The following is a 16,911-nucleotide window of genomic DNA, read 5'->3' as shown; positions in this document are numbered from 1 at the left end:
CCTTACTGTAGCATTTATATTAATACAGTGCCTAGAATTGTGGTTGGATCTCCCCATTTTCTGTCCCGTGTCAGTGCCATCACAGAACAGAAACGGGCTCTCCGCAGCACTTGGAAAGTTCCCTGGTTGTGTGAGTCTGGTTTCTGTTTGCACTTCATCTCCCTATTTTTCATTTGAAGAGGTTAAAAAAAAAAAAGAGAAGAAATATTTCCTAGTTACTGCAGTTTGGGGCTTGTTATGATGTTACTGCGATTACAGGCAAGTGAGCTGAATGAGGAGTTTGAAATCCCCAACAGAAGACGTTTGTCACTGAGCAGGGATTGACATTTCCTTAGTAATTTTCTTTTAAAATATAAATACATAAATCATTTTCAACAGTGGAGAAGGAACTTACTTTGGAAACGACGGAAACAATTGCATCAGTGATTTCAGTGGAAGCCATTCATGCATACTGGTATTACTGACTTGGTACAACTTTTTCTTGCATTATCTAAACAAAAATGATGCATGGATACGAGTATTTATCAAATTATTGTTAGCTAATTTCTCTGGAATTATTTAGCAGCTTAAATCTTAGCGGTGTGCTAAACATTCTTTGCGGTACAGTAAATATTAGGTATTTAGTTATCCTTCCCTTTTTTGCCTCAGGGGTGAACGAGGGGAATGGCCAGCGTATGCGTGGTCCTTTCTTCATCCTCCGCACACCTGGAGAGGTGTGCTTTGTCCACCAGAGTCCAGGAAGCACTTGTGTTCAGAGCATCGGGTCTCTGATTTACCTTAGAGGGTGGATCCTGGCTGAAGACAATGGACGTGCCCTTTTTTTTATTATTTTTTTCACATTTTTGGCCTGTTAAACATTGTACGAGCACTTGTGATCTCCTCAGAGAAGTGGCTGGAAGGCAATACTCTTGAGACAGGAGCCAACCGTGTGGGTAAAAGCCGGGATCAACGTGCTGAGTGAAAGCTCTCTTCCTTGGAGCGCCGTTACGTAGTTACTGGAAGTGGGAAGGAGGCGTGTTCCCACCTGAGAGACGCTGTCTGCCGCAGTGCATTTCATTTACGAAATCTTCAAACTGTGGCGTATTTTTAGCACAGACAGCTGGCTGGCGCAGAGCCTGTGACTAACAGAACAAAATACACTTTTGTTTCATGGCTGCTCCTTAATGTCACCCGACAATTCTGGTATTTCTCGGGCAAGCGAAAGGGCCCGGGACGTGTTTAGAAATTGGCTACTTCGTGTGAATTTTAAACAGAGTTTTAAAACTTTTGCTTCTGAGCTGTTAATAGCAGGAAAACAAGATCTTTCCTCAAGTTTAAGGGAGCTTTTAAGGACTGCAGGCATACCCACATTAAGAAAAAAAAACGTGAGTAGGCACTGGAAAGGACCATCATAGCAAACAAATACAAACAGCGTCAGTCTGGTGGCCCCTTAAAGGGGAGAAAACGGTTCAAAGGAATTGTCAGAGCCATGGACAGCTTAAAACCAATTAGTGTTTGCAGAAATGAGGCTGAGCTCAGTGTTTCAGCTGTAAGCATCTATTACTGCCCTGCTTGAGAACTGGAGTAAATCGGAGTGTTCCTGTCGCTGTGGGACACTGGGGGGGAAGTCATTTGACCTTCTTGTTTTTGCAATTCTTCCTTCCTGAATCACGTTGAACAGCACTGAGCTTGTGCTTGTGCTACCGGGGAGATGGATCTGTCTCTCAAACTGCTAAGGAGGAGTTTTATTTCTTACAAAGGTATCCAGGCAGGGACAGTAGATTTAGGTTTAACAGCTAAAATGGTTAAACCTCACTTGGAGGAAGGTGTTTTTTTTTTTTTTGTTGTTTTTTTTAACCACTTTAATTTTGCTTCTTTTCCAATTCCTTTTGCCTTTGTTTTGGGCTGCAGGAACCACCTGAAGCTTGGCTGTGTATTTTTTTTATTTGAGCATTCTCAGCAGAACATCTTTCCGCTCAAAGCAGCGTTAACTTTGCATGGTAAACCAGAGAAGCTCCTGTCTTTGCTCATTGTGCCCAGCTAACTCCTACCCAGCCACCAGTGACAGACATGCAGCTGCAGAAGTACAGCACCAGGCTGTGCCCTCAGCTCCGTCTCTGGGTTATGTCGTCCCCTCCTGTACTGTTTTCTTCTTGCATTGGTAGAAAGGAAATCTTTCACCTGTCGGATAATTCCTAAGCCTCGGAGGTGCCAGCCCTTTCAAAGGGGGGAATGTAGAACCAAAGAAGTGAGATCAGTCTTAGTGCTGGAGGCAGCTACTTTTTTCTCCAAGCGATTCTACGTAACTTACAGGAAGAACTTGGTTAGTGGTTTGGGAGCCTTTGCTAATGAGCCGGAACCTCTCTCAGGGCCTGGAATGTTCTGATACAGCACAAGAAGTGGATTCAATATTTTCCTTGGTGGAAGTTTCCCATGGTGTAACTTCGTCTGCTGCTCAGTTGTGATGCCACGGAGCCATCTGGTATCCACTTAATTAAATTGTTTTCAGCCTTTAAATTGTAATAACAAACCCCAAAGTTGCTTCAGAGGAGTGAATGCAAGCACGTCTAAGGAAGTTTGCGGGCTGAAGTGAAATGTGGGACCCCTTAAAGGAAGAGTTTGAGGGAGTAAGACAAAATAAGATGTGGTCATCCTGGAGAATGTTTGGTTCGTTTCAGCTGCCTGCATTTAACATGACGTGGGTAGAAGCGGCCTTTGATGTGCATCTTAAGGGATCGGAGTCCTTAGTCTTCCCCTTCTACCAGCCCATGTTGCTCAGACTTTGCGGAAGAAATAAATCGGGAGCAGGCTGTCGTTTTACAAATGCCAGTGATGTGCTCTTGCCAGAACCTCCCCCTAGCCTGAGCATTGATGCTCCTGTGTGTGGGAAAAGGTGAGGTTGCAATCTACAGTCTGTGCAGGGCCCCTGAACCAAGGCCCAAGAGTTTGTGTAACCAGCTGAGCAATTCTTTATGCACTGTTGACAGGATCTGATGGTGATGCTGGGACCATGGAGCCTGGTTTTAGACAATAATTCAGCACAACTTTATTTCTCTTGCTGTCTTCAGGGAAAACAAAACAACCAACCAACCTTAGAACCAGTTTGCACTAAGATGCATGATGAAAATTCTTAGCTTAGCAAAAATAAAGCTCTTTACAGGTTGCTCAGTCTCCTGAATTCTCCAGAAAATCAGAGGATTGCTCAGTGTCCTTGTTAATACCTGGGAGTGGAGCGGAGGCACTGTAGAAGTGTGCGGCTGTCCTCTTGTCCGTGCACTTGGGAGTTCAAACCCTTGGCAGCAGCAGGGTGTTTGGGGGAGGTTGGCCGTACCTTTCAGTTGCTTGCCAAGTTCCTTGTTGTTTGCTGATCTAATGGGAGCGGGGTTTGGTGGCACGGAGCTGCCTGGCACTCTGCTCTCTCTGTCCCCCTGGCTGCAGGGATTGGTGGCAGCTGGAAACTGAGATGCTGCGGTTGGGAACTCGGTATTTTTCAAAATGCCCATGTTAAGTCTTTCATCTCTCCTTTGCATTCCACGGGGATGAAACATCAGCACAGCTAATGAGACTATTGTTAGGTTGCAATTATTTATTAATCAAGAATTATGCTCTGTCTTCTGTTGCACTTAACCTGAGGAAAGGCTTTGGTTATGTCTCTTTCAATATCTAAACAGACGTATCTGAGTTCCTTCATGTCTGCCAAATGGAAATATCCAGTTCGCTGAAGGACACAACCAGTAATTACTAGGATGTACTGTACTTCACTGGTGCCTTTTCCCAGAAATTTCAAAACACCACTACATTTTAATGTACAACACTTAATAACGTACCAGTGGCAGAAGTGGGAGCTGTCAGTCCCCTTTGGCAGTTAGGAGCGCTGGCGTGCTGCGAGGAGGGATCGCAGACCAAAAAAAGCATCCAAGGGTTCTCGGTGTTCTCAGTTCGCAGAAAGAAACATTTGAGAGGGGACGTCCGGATTAATCTGATTGGAAGTGGAACGAGGGCATAAGATAGTGGCAAGCATCAGTCCTGTTGATTTCTAGTGCCCCTGAGGTCGGTGCTGCAAGCTCCTGGCAGAAAACTCAGCCAGTGCCAGATGTGAGGATGCGTGACCCTTCGCTGACAAAACCTTCTGCCAGCAAAACAGCCGAGTGCAGGGGCAGGAGCTGGTGGAATGTGCTTTTAGTGGCTGAAAGTCCTTATGCCAGGGAAAGCTGAGCCTTGCTGCTGTACCTGAGTGCTTGTTTGCACTTGAAAATGACTTGGGGAGTCACTTGAAGACAGCTAGGTCTTCACGAGGGAGGCTATCAGCCCTTGTTCACACACCTGTCCTGCCCTCTAGATCTTTCAGGCGTAATGCAGAGGGTTCTGTTTGACAGAGCTGCTTGCTGAGCTGCCTTTTGTGAAGCTTCTCTCACATCTGCTGGCTCTTGTTAAAAGGAAATTTGTCCTGATAGGAGCTCAACTCTTCTCTGTAGCTGAGAGGTGGTGTTCCTCTCAGCAGCTCGCGTGTGTGGCTGTAGGGGAAGATGTAAGGGGTGGGGGGAGCAGGGCAGGAAGAGTGGGCTGTGAGCTAGGAGGGCCATAGCCCCAAAGAAAGGAGTAGCACAGCCTGCTCGTTTCCAAGAGCGCCCTTCCCCTGCAGGAAGGAGCAGATTGCACAATGTGAGTCTCCTGAGGACAATGCCCACAGCCCGTTTAACTGCGAGGTCACACACAGCTTACTGCTGTGATGTTGCTTCCTCGACTACATTTTCATAGCTTGACCGAGCGTTACCAAACATTTGGTCAGGGCAAAGCAGTTCCTTGCGTCACGGGCAGCTGATAAAGGCATGACCGCGCTGATAGCGGCCGGCGTGGTCCAAGAGGTGCAGTGTGATGTTCATCTGCTGCGAGGGGCACCGAGGTCACCGCTGCTACGAACCAGGTTATTCGTGCCTCAACCCCAGCAGGATTTGTGCCAGACAAGAGGCTTCATCTGCCAGAGCTGTTTGCGCTCCCCGATTCTGCTCGAGCCCTGCCAGGAGATGACAAGACCAGGACAGTGAGGGTTGTGCAGTTAACTGGTTGTGCAGCTCGTGTGATCAGTTATTGGGTAACCCGTGCTGGTTTGTATGTGCTCTGAGCTAAATGCTCTGGAAATGTGTGCATCTGATTGCAAAACCACTTCCCAGGAAGGCTTGGAAAACCAGCTGTGGAAGGGGATTGCTTTTGCTGAAAATCAGCAGACGTAAAGATGTACTGGAATCCGTAAATCCTGTCCTTGTTAGAGTAATCGGTGATTTGTGGGGGTGAAGAATAATAGGCAATATAAAATAAATCGCATTAGGTCTAGTGTGGGAATTGGAATTCCGAGTTATTGTGGCAAATTGGAGAAAGCAACTGAAAAAGATGCAATTCAGCGTGAGTGGTGCGCCGCCAAGCCAACCAGGTGGCCGCCTGTGGGAGGAGGCGCAGCCAGCTACGCACAGGTCCTTCGGGAAGGGATGGAGGGCTGCGATGAATCAGCGGCTGCATCCCACCCCGGAAAGCCATGTGCTAGGGTGTTTGCAGACAGCGTGGTGTGTGCCTCGTGGTCTGCTGCTCGGTATAGAACGTCGTTAGCGTGCTGCCGCCCAGTTCGCCGTCAGGATAGATGTGACTAACGGGAGACGTTTCAGAGCAGGCCCACAAGAATGATCCCGGGGGTAGAAAACATGACTATAGAAGGAAGAGTGAGTACGAGAGGGCTGTCAAGCAGACGAGCTGTTTTCAGATAACAGAGCTCAAGTATGTAAAAAGAACTGCAAAAAAATGTCCTTGGTCATGATGTAAAACAAGTAGGAACAGGCAAAAACTAAGAAGGAAAAAGATTCATTTTAGATGCCAGGAAACCTTTCTAACAGTAAAGATAGGGAAGTCTTCTGCCTGGGGACCTTGTGGTGTCAGCATTGTAAGAAGTTCTTAAGAGCTTTTTAGAGATCCACAAGGCAAAATACCAGCAGAATTGGTTCTACTGCCTCAAATTCCCCCATGAGCTGACAGTTCTTCGGTAAGGGGGCTGGCAGCGGTACTTCCTCACACAGGCAGCCCAAGACTTCCCTCCTATGACCAGAGCAGCAGCGATGGCTTTTATTCCTGCCTAAGGGTTTCACTTGAAAGCATTACAATTATTTTACTATTTATCCTGAAAAAAACTTTTTCCCTGTTGCTTGAAATAGAAACCCCCTGTTACAGATCAGGAACAGCTTGTGTAAATAGGCACGCGCAACCAGGAGCCTGCAGGAAATAACCAGGCGTCTTTCTCTTTCTGCAGATTGACATTTCCAAATGCCACTACCTGGTGGACTTGGACACAGTAGCTGAAACCCCAAGGGAGCCGAGGTATTCCTTGAACAAAGAAGAGTGGGTGACCATTGCCTACAAGCCATTCCTAGATGCTTCCAGGTACGTTTTACACCTTTGAGAAGGAATGAGAAGGGCTGGCAGATCTGTCAGCGAACGTTTTTTGCAATTATTTGCTTACAGCTGTAGAGGAAAGACAAATTGGCAAGTGCCAGCTTGAAATCCCCTCTCCAGGAGAGGCAGCTTGCTGGTTACAGTGGAACCTTTGTCGAACTTGTACGCAGAGCATTAATTACCTGGGTGGCTTTAGAGTGTTAAGCAAGCTGGGAAGGGTGAGGAGCAAGGATTATTTTTAAAAGGAGTCATCCCTATGCGCTTCTTGCTGATGTAGTGGGTTTTGTTTTGCTTTTTAAAGGAATAAGGTGTAGGCCATCTCCTCCCAGCAGACCTGAGAATCTGCTGTTGTTTCAGCCAAATCCAATAGGCAGGTGTAAGAGCTGGGTCTTTGAGACGGCCTTACAAGTTCTCTGGAAGCTGGCAGACAGGAGGCAGGCTCAGCAAGTGAAAAGTCATCGAGGTGCTTTGACATCGGAGAATTCCTGTAAGAGCCCTCTGTCAGAATCCAGTTCTTCATTAGTTCTGCTGCTCACTGGGTAATGCGTGCGTTTGGAGAATTCCTGTGAGAAGCAGAGGTTGAAATCCCTGTCCTCCAGGCTTGGGGGTGGAATCCAGTTTGTCCAGCTGGGGGTGTTTGTAACACATCCCTGTACAGACAAACCCTCAGCTGTAAGGGATGTTATTTAGTCATTTAAAGCTCTGGTCATACAGCTCGTGGCAGGACAGAGAGCTTGACTGGAAAAGTCTCTGTAAAAAAAAACAAACAACCCAACAAAAATGAACACAGGGTTCAGTGCCCTCCTGTTTTCTGTGCGAGACCTTCGACTTCCTCCTAACGGGCCCCTCCAGGGAGTGGGGGCTGGTGAAAGCAGTCAGGCGGTGAGAAGGAGCGACGATATGCTTCTCCCAGGGGTTGTGCTGATGTTGCCAGCTTGCTGACACAAACAAGTTTCCTTGGCATGGTTTTTCGTGAACCAGAGACCTGCTCTTATGGTAGAGCAGGGCTTGAGGAAGGGAGAACGAGGTGGCCGATGACGCCCAATGAGGCAAAAGAGGCAGCTGCATAAGAGGATTGCAGAAGGCTCCCTTTGCAGAGCCTGTCCCCCTCTGTGTCTGGAGCTACGTTCGTTTCTGCTTCCAAGCTGTGTTCTGATGCTTTCAGAGCTGGTTTATCTTGCTGTCCTGTGTCCAACAGCTGAACCTTGATGGTTTGGACCCAATTTCAAGTCCTTTGAAGTCAGTCAGAGGCACTGGATCGGTTCCAAATGGGTCAACCGTGGGAATGCGATTTGCTGGAGGGGCTTTCAGAGGTACAAGGCTGCTGTGCCAGCCCGCCTCATGAAAGCTGAGCGTGCATTCTGCTGTGGCTGTACATCGCACAGGTTTCTCCAGTGTGTCCTGTGTCTTCCACGGCCACTTTCCACTGTTGCTCATTTTTCCTGTGCTTAGCTGATACTTGTTAGAGAAGCAGTTGGTCTGTCTCATGGGGTGTTTTGGGTTATTGCACCACATCTCCTTCAGCTCCCACCCGTAGCCTCTGAGCTTCTGATGAAAGCTCACGATACATAAATCATTGCTCTCTTCTGAATCTGCTTCATATCCCGTTAGAGGCTGTGTCCTGCTGAACACAACCCAGCGCCTTTCTGGAAGCAGCAGGACACCGCATCTGCTGCCTTTGCCGGGAGTTGGCTGCCTTGCCACAGGAGTAACACAGGCATTTCAAACCTGCTGCTGTCACCAGGAATTTTTGTTCATCCCTAACTTAGCTGGGGATGTTTCCTGTCAGGTGCTTGTGCATCTGATGCCATCTCAGTCCTGACCCCGTTCCAGCCTGCAATGCTGCCCAGAGTGCAAAGAGTTACCCTAGAGAAACGCGTAGCTCAGCACTGAACCCAGCCTTTGTTGCTCTTTCCTGCTGCAGTGCTGTTTCCATGTGAGCAGTTCAGATTTTTTTTTTTTTTTTCTTCTTTTCCCTCCTCTTCTTATTAGGGAAAATGGGTAGGATTAAAGAATTCCCCTGTTTACAGCCCACTCAGCACCTTGCCAGGCACAAACATCTGGCTGGCTGCTCAGGAACTGAGCACAGAGGCAGAGGTGTTGCAGCTCTGTGCTTCTAGGGGGAGATGCTGTCCAAGGACTTCCTGCAGGACTGGGGCTGGGAACTTGTTCCCAAGCTAAGCAGTAAAAATCTGTCTCATCATTTTGACTTGATGTATGATTCTGGGGGTTAGACCATGTAACTGGAAGCCAGGTTTCCCCAAGCTGCATGTGTTCTGCTGGCTAACCACGCGGCTGTCACCACTGGAAGTAAGAGCTTGTAGCAAAATCAGAATCTCACCGTGGAGCAGCAGCTCGGTGTGAGGAGCTGGGAGGCAGATCCTGGAACTGCAGAGGGTGCTGCTGGTGGTAACAACGAGCCGCAAGAGCAGAACAGCAGGGATGGGGAAAGGGCGCAGCGTGCTCCCTGGGTAAGCAATCACCAGGAGCTCAGAACCAAGGCAGGGGTCATCCAGGGGCGGTGGGGAGGGAAGGGCATCTCTCCGCCTGCTGCGACCTCCTAAAAAAGATGCAGCTGCATCGCTGGGTGGCTGCGATAGACGAGGCTTTGCAGAGCAAGTTCCAAGAGGAGATGAGGCAGGTAGGTCCTGCTGGTGCCTCCTGCCAGCCTCCTCCTTTTCTGTTCTTTTGCCGCATGGAAACCCTCCGTGCTGCTCCTTATCAACACCTCACAGCTGGAGGAGAGGGGAGTGCGGAGCCTCCACCGGTGGAGGAGGCCAGGTTGCCATAGCAGCGGGTCTGATTTCCATCCCTGCTGCCAGTACCTCCCGAGCTCCCGCAGCTCGGCTCGCAGTGATGTGCTCTGCCTTCAGCAGGCCTCCAGCGGTCAGCAGCTGGGGCAGCTCCAGCAGACGGGGGCGAGAAGGGCACGGGCTCACCTGGGGACATCGCTGCTGCGGAGGGGTGAGAGAACCAGCAGCGTGTCCCCTGCCTTGTCACCCTGCTTGTCTGGCACATTTCCTCTTCCTCCCGAGGAAGATCAATAAGCCAGTGGCCTGTCGGCGGGGCAGATGCTTAGCGGTGTGCCCAGCTCACCAAGGTAACTCCAGGAGCAATGAAGGGCAGAAGGAAGGAGCCCAGGAAGGTCTAACCCGCCCTCTTTTCACCCAGTGTCTTTAAGGGCATCACATTTAAAATCGGGTGGTATAGACAAGGGTCGAGGCATCTTTTGCCAGCCATCCGTAACAGCACGACTGAGAGAAGTGTCAGGCTCTTTTTGGTTGCCAACTTGGGAATCTTTCTGATGTGTATTTTCAGTTCCTACTGAAAATTTGCCCTGTGGAAAAAAGCTAAGGTGAATGTGTGAGCAAGGGGCTCAGCCGGAGCCTGGTGCTCCTGGGACTGAGGCCAGGACTCTCAGACCCTCCCTGTGCCGCAGTTCCCCAGCTGGACCAGAAGTTTGTTAGCCCCCGCAGCTGCCAATGAGCCTGAGGAGCTTCAGCTTGATAACAGCAGTGGCAGGTAAATGCCTCGGCGTTGTTTTGCATCCCAGTATTGGAATTTTGCTGCAGAGTTCTTACAAAGATTTCCCATGGCAAATGTTCATAATTGGTCTGCCGAGCTCCTTGCGCTGAGTGCGTCACAGCGCTTCTAAAATAAGGCAGCCTTGTTTGCTTGGTTTTTTCTTTCCCCTGAATGGGATTGAATTGGAACTTGCATAAAATAATGGGGCTCAGGCAGTTCTCTCAGGGGGAAATGATACAAGTTGTGCCGCAGATTGGCAGCTGACAGATGAGCTAGTGACAATGACAGATCTGCCTAGCAATTGGGTGCGATGCGAGGGCCTGTCTCACCCTGCAGAGCCAGGCGTTAGCTGCTGTGCTTTTGTTGAGATTGGAAATCTTCCTTGGTACAGCAAGTGCTCCCGGTACGTCTCTGGGGCTGCAGCTGTTCCCCGTGCTGCTGCTCAGCCCTTCCTCTGCTTGCTGCTGTCCGTAGAGCTCAGAGAGAAGAGGCTGAGAGTTGCCACTGCTCTTCTCCATCCAGCTGGAAGGCTCTCTGAGGGCATCCGTGATACCCTGAGGCTGTGTCAGGGCTGCAACAAGTACTTCAATAGCCCAGAAAGTTACTAGGGAGCCTGATGGCAGGGTAGGTATGGAAATCCCAGCAAAACCCCTTTGGTGTCTTGCTGAATTTTCATTTGGGATAGCACATGGAGGTGGTGCTGTCTTACAGACCTGAGAAATCAGTCTGGGTAGCTTGGCTAAAGGAGAGCAGCAGTAACGCAGTCGTAACCAAGTGTTAGGTGCTGGAAACTGCTGAGCTGCAAGGATCCCTGAGCCGGTGGGTCTGTGGGGAGAGCTCTTCGCAGGGCCTGACACAGCGCTGGGGGCAGAGTGAGTGAAGATGGCTCAGGAGCTGCCGGTAACGATCTCGGCTGCTCGCATTTCTGAGCATGTGCCTTCCCCCTGCCTCCTCCCGCGCCAGCTCAGCGGAATGACGCATGTCTTCAATCCGGCACCTGCTTCCACACAATGATTTGGAAGTGCCCCCTGCTACCTATGAAGTAAGTGCAAAAGCACTATGAAAACACAGCTTTTTTTTTAATAAAAGGGAGGAGAGAAGTGGCGCTTGGAACCGAGCTGGGAGGGGAGCGGCGAGGGGAGATTTCAGGTCTGCAGCTCAGCGGCTGCAGAGCAAGGAGCGTTTAAACAAAACAAACAAAAAATCAACCCCAAACCCTATAGCCCTTGTTCTTTGAAAATAAATGACCCTCGCAGCTCAATTCACTCCTGCTGAACTGGAGGCTTCTGGGACTCGCTGCGAGTCTCCCATTGACGTCAGCAAGTGCAAATGTAAATCTCAGCTGGCTCTGATAAATGGTGCTGCTAATTGAATTAGAGAGCACTCCAAGCCACCAGCTAATTATGCTCCTCAGGAAGCTGCTTTGTCCAGGTCCATTTAATTCTATATTGGCTGAGCACTCCAAATCTGGCACAGAAAAAGGGGAAATATATTACAGCTCCCTGCTGAGGAGCACATATTTTCCAGCTCTTTAGGCTGAGCCGTGTGCTTCCTCCAAACGCTTGTGTTCTCACCCTTGGGTTTTCCATCATAAAAAAAAAAATATATCTCAGTGCAAGATTAATGATTCAGTCACCTTGTGCTAGAATATCATTACCCTGGTTTGATAGGAGACCGTCTCATTCCCTTTAATGGTGCTTTCCTCCTCCTTACATGAAATGGTTTCCCTGCTCTTGTTTTCTAAGCAGCTAGATTGCTTGTTGGGTGCACAGTTGGTACAAAATTTACCACCTAGAGGAAGTGCAAATGTTAACGGGTTCTCAGAGTGCTTTGATCGTGAACTTCCTGCGTATGCCCATAGCCAGAAGGTACTAGGGCATGCCTGTGTGGCACAGGTTCAGTTTTCTCCTGCCTATTCTTTCTGCTATTCCCTTCTCTTCTTCCTTGTCAAGTTTCTTCCTAAATTATCTGGGGTGAGAAGTTCAGGGTATGAGATGTTCTTCCTCTGCAGTTGGGAAGAGCCTCCAGCACCGCTAGGTGTTCCCAACAGCTTCCATTCCTCGTCAGTCTTTTTGGGAGGGGTGACATGATTGTCTTCACTTGGTCCTTGCATCCTTTCCAGAAGAGCATCGCCTGGTGTCAGAGCAGAATGTTGAGGTGGGTTCGCCTGAAGTCCAGCAGGCAGCTCCCAGAAACCTGCTCAGCACCAAATACCGCCGTGGTTCCAGTTCTGCTGGGCCCACTGCGTGCTGTGCGCCTCTGTCCTACCTGGAGCCTGCTCTGGGTGATGCAGCAGTTGTTTCCCTAGAAACAAACAAAAAGAACCCCAATCCTGCCGTGTTTCAGCCAGAACTGGGAGGAATTTGCCTGCTGCCTGGCTCTGAGCTGGAGCCCGCCCTGGCAGAGCCTTGCAGCAATGTTCCAGGAGTGAGCGCCCCTTGGAGCGCTCACGGACTTCATCCTGCTACCAACGTGTTGCTGTGAGCTCTCTGCTGATTAAGGCTCCAGGCTCACGGTCTCTGGGGGACAAATTTAGAAGCAAATGCAAATGGAGTATTATATATATTCACCGTCATCTGTCATCCCGGCCCCTTCCATGTGCCATCTGTTGGCTAAGGTTGCTCAGCCTGATGAAGGGAGGTGACAGGAGGTAAAGATTCCCTGCCTGACTTGAAAGGTGTCTCACGGCTTCGTGGCTGCTGGTGTCTCTGCTGCTCGGGACTGGAAGCAAGGCTGCCAGGGCTCGGCGACGCTGCAGGTACCAGCAGCAGAGAGCCCTGCCTCGTGCTTGCGTCCCGCGTCTCTTTGTGGTGACAAAGCTGCTGCTTAACAAAGGCTGAGCCTAGCACTGCGGGCAGGTATGTTGGGGTTACCACAGAATCATAGAATCCATCGTAGAACATCCCGACTTGGTCAGAACCCATAAGGATCATTGAGTCCAGCTCCTGGCACCACACAGGTCTACCCAAAAATTCCGACCGTGTGAGTAAATGCAAGGTCCAAACGCTGCTTAAAGTCCGACGGGCTTGGTGTGGTGACCACGTCCCTGGGGAGCCCGTTGACAATTACTGAATTTCAGCCCAAGCACAAACTCGGAGCTCCGGGAAATCGTGCTCCATTTTCCCCCCTTCCTTGTAAGGCAGCACAAGCTGATCTTCTTCCTTGTTTTTAATTTTCCTTGTTTTAAACAGCATCCTAAGCATCACGCACCTGCTTGCCTCTTTATCTTTGCGAAGGGAATTGAAGTGAAATACCATTCCCGGGGAGCAGCAGTGGTGGGTTGTCAGGCTCAGAGGAGGAGATGCCAGAACAGGTCCAGCAATGCCATCGTGGTCATCAATAGCCACCAGAGCTGGAGCACAAAATGCAAGCGCTCATTTTCGAAGGGAGGCCTTTGCTTTTAGCGACTGGAGGGAGGGCTGACCTCCAATTTCCAGGGACAAGGAAACGACAGCTGCAAAAAATGTTCCTTGTTCAGCATACACTGAAATTACCATCTTCTGCCTAGTTATTTGCCACTAAGAGATTGTTGTGAACATGTTCTCAATTCTAGCACCTCAGGAATTCAGAGCGACCATTTCTAGTAATTCTTCTATTGTGGGACTTTGCTGGGTGCATTCCAATGTGAAGAACAAAAAGCTCAGTGACGTTATTTAGCCCCTTCACAGAGTGAAGCACTCACCATTCCTGCATCCTGAAGTACCAGCTGAGCGTTTGGCACAAACCAGGCTTACGGAGGATCCGGCATGTTGAAAGGAGGCAGACAATTAGAGGTGGCACTTGGGAATTTGGGGAATTCAGAGTTCCTCTGCAGGTAGACAGTACTTTCTGTCTCCGTTTCCCCTCTCCAGCGTGGGACGGACGCTGCTCCCTCTGTCACTGCATCGCGAGGGAGCACTTCAGCTCACCTGTGTGTTGTGGGGCACCTCGGGTAACAGGGCCCTGGTACGAGGTGCTGCTGTGCCAGTGCAAGGAGATAGCGCCAGACTTCTGGACGTTTTTTTACTCCAAGTTGCAGGAGATCAGGAGCTGCTTGTTCTCAGATGCGTTGCAGTAAGGGTGTCCTAGGACCCTGGGAGCCTCCTGGGAGACGTAGTTCACGGGGGCAGTTCCTGCCATTGTTTTTTAGACTGCATTTTTGACAGAAATCCAGTGCTGCCTCACAATAAGCAGACAAAACACAATTCATCTTTCTTCTGAAAGCTTGATTTAAATTGCGAGTCCAGAACCTTGGCTGTGTGACCAGCAAAGCAGTGTGAATTACAGTGAGCAGCGACTACGTGCTGGGTCTGCATCCCATCCCGGACCGCTTGGCGTGCTGCAGATCAGATCTGAGTGCTGCTGCTGCTTTTGCAAGCTCTGTGTAGATGGAGTGAGACGTGAACTATCAAGCCTTAGCAGACATACCAACAAGCTGACCTCAAAGAGATAAGGAGATAAGCTTGAATGCCGAGGAAGGAAGGCTCTGTGCAGCCATGATTTCAGTACGTTGCTCAAAAGTTGAAATCTTGCAGGGTTTGATGCTGATGGAGGAAATCAGATTGCTTTTCCACTTCACACTTAGGCCTGGCTTTTAGTAGTACTTTGCTCAGTAAAAGAATGCATGCATTTAAAATGTACTCAACTAGCACAGCTCCAGCAATTACCAATCAAACAAAAGGTCCTAATTGGATACAGCCATTAGGCCCTCCTGCTTGAGCACTCCATTGGCCCCGTTGTTGCACAGTGCTGCGAAATGCCAGCTCCCAGCACGAGCAGGGCACCGAGGGAATGCTGGCAGCAAAACGCCTCGTAGGCCTTAAGGCAGTCCGTCCCCGTTCATTCAGTACCCTCAGCAGAAGATCAGCACAGGAGCAAAACTGCAGAGTCCCGGTACCTGTCCCTGGCTTTCTGCCCGTCAGGTGTGGAGGAATAGGTGACCAGAAGGATTGGATAGAAGAGAGATGCCAGGAGGTAAATGCAGCTATCGTTCACCGTTGTGACGTGCCCTGAGGAATGGGAGCCTGCCTAGCTGTAGGATACCAAAGGCCCGCAGGGCTTCGCTGCCTGCTCTTTGATATTACAACACCTTCCTGAGCTCTCCTCCTTGATCCCACTGGAATGAACAGTGGGCAGGCTGAAGAACGGTGGTGATTCCAGCTGGTGATTCTGTCACAAACCAGCTTTGGTCCCACCAACGAGACGAAAACAGGACTGGGCTCTGTGTGCTTGTACCCTTGACATCCCTTGCATCACTGACTCACCAACCCAGACCTTTTGCAAGGCCTCTTTTGTATCGGTTTGAACGTGTTGGCTAATGAGCACTTTAAGGATGATTTGTTTTTTCCTTTCTGGTTTCAGGTCCTCAAAGCTGCTGCGTGCATTCTACATTCCTCTCCTCTCAGAAAGGTACACACGGTACGCCAACTACACGATTCTGAAATCCCGGAGGTCGAAGCAAACGAGGAAAAAAATGGGAGGCTAGGAGCACACCTGGGTAACAAAACCAAAAGCATGTGCTGACGCTCTTGGACAGCTACCTAAGCATTCTTCAGTTTCTTTTCTGAAAGATTGCGCTTGTAAGGTTCACTAATAAAGATTTCCCACGAAGTGATTTTGCTCTGCAAGCTTCCAGCTGTAAGAAGGGTGCATCATCTGCTTTCAGTTCTCAGTGTCAGGTCTCTGCTCTGCCTACACAGAACGGTTCAGAACCAGTCTGAAAATCCAGCAGCCACCTACAGACATATTATCTGTGCTACTCCCTGTATTATTATCTGTTACACCAGAGAAGAGAAAGATGGAAAATAAAAAGGAATGACGGTGTGAGGTTCTGCTCCGGGTTGCAATCTGGCATTGGGAAAATCTGGCTCTGCTCCCTCTCTGTTTCTCTAGTCCGTGGCTGTTTAAGTACTGCTCTGCTCGCTTTCTCCCAGGGATTTTTTTTTTCCGACAGCAGATCTTTTAAAAAAAATTGTTTGGAACAAAAAGGAAGGAAGAAAACACTTGAAAGACGCTTAACTGTGAAACGCACTGAGTCTTGAGGAATGAAGTAGTCTGTGCCATGGAGCAGCAGTGGGAAGTTGCTCTGTCCAGGGGATCCTTTGAAGAAAAAACTTGTGCTTTTGGGGAAAAAAAGCCACCACAAACTTGGGAATTGAGCTCATTGTCTGTTTTAATGGGACTGGGATGTCTTTGTTATATCTGATGCTATGAAACACAGCGTGTTTGTTTGTTATTTATCATTTTTTAAAGATACCTATAACATGCTTTCAGTTCTACATCTTAAAATCTCTGGGAACAGGCAGAGAAGAGGAGAAAGGTTGGTTTTATTTTTTGCAATCCTGTTTCCTAAAGCTACCAAGTGTTTGCGTGTTTGTTCCATTGGTCCAATATGCTTCGGAGGAATGCTGCGTGTAATTACATCTTCATTTTAAAAACAGTGTAACGAGCTGAACGGAGTCGTTTTCACCCACATCCTTGGAGCTGTGCAGGGATGAGATGGAGCAGAGGGGAAGCTCCCTTTGCAAACGGCTGCACAAGCTCCGTACCTCGCTGTGACTGATCAGACGGGGCTGCGTGTGCGGTGACAAAGAGCCAGAGCAGGTGGGTGAGGAAGCGGAGAGGTGGGTGTGCACACAGCAGAGCGTGTGCCCCCGAGGAAGGCATCAGGCCAGCTGCAGAACGCGGCGCTGGGCAGCTCTGTGGCCCGTCTGCAGGCTGACATCTGAGCAGGTGGGAAGGGCAGGTTGTAAGAGAAATTGGGAAATGTAGGGAGAGGCACTCTGAATCCTCTGCGTTTTGTTAGCAGAAAGGTTTTCAGTGACGTTCTCTGTTGGAAACGGCTTTTACACGGTAAGAGCAAACTGCACCGTGTTGTCTGATTACAGCATGGAGAACGCCGTTCTCTCCCCTTGTGCCCTCACTGAATGGAGGAACAGTTCAAAGCCGAGACTCTGAAGTTAACCTTTGATGGCTTAGGGAACCATTTGTGAC

The 16,911-nt window shown here is 49.3% G+C and overlaps 1 protein-coding gene across 2 annotated transcripts in view; it reads left to right on the top strand.

The window, feature by feature from the left end:
- The window catches only part of ALG9 (ALG9 alpha-1,2-mannosyltransferase), a 30,391-nt gene extending 14,028 nt beyond the window's left edge, over positions 1-16,363 (top strand). The window contains exons 13-14 of one of the 2 annotated variants that reach the window (XR_004756001.1): positions 6,272-6,402; positions 15,280-15,384. Coding sequence is in view for 1 of the 2 variants with exons in the window: in XM_035346106.1 (XP_035201997.1) it covers positions 6,272-6,402; positions 15,280-15,403 (255 nt within the window). In the remaining variant the exon portion in view is untranslated. Of the gene's footprint in view, positions 1-6,271; positions 6,403-15,279 lie in introns of both variants that reach the window. The other variant, XM_035346106.1, reaches the window with a different exon arrangement.
- The last annotated feature ends 548 nt before the right edge of the window (positions 16,364-16,911 follow it).

Source organism: Oxyura jamaicensis, chromosome 24, assembly GCF_011077185.1.
Source record: "Oxyura jamaicensis isolate SHBP4307 breed ruddy duck chromosome 24, BPBGC_Ojam_1.0, whole genome shotgun sequence".
NCBI lineage: Eukaryota > Metazoa > Chordata > Aves > Anseriformes > Anatidae > Oxyura > Oxyura jamaicensis.
This window is presented reverse-complemented; position numbering and strand designations above follow the sequence as displayed.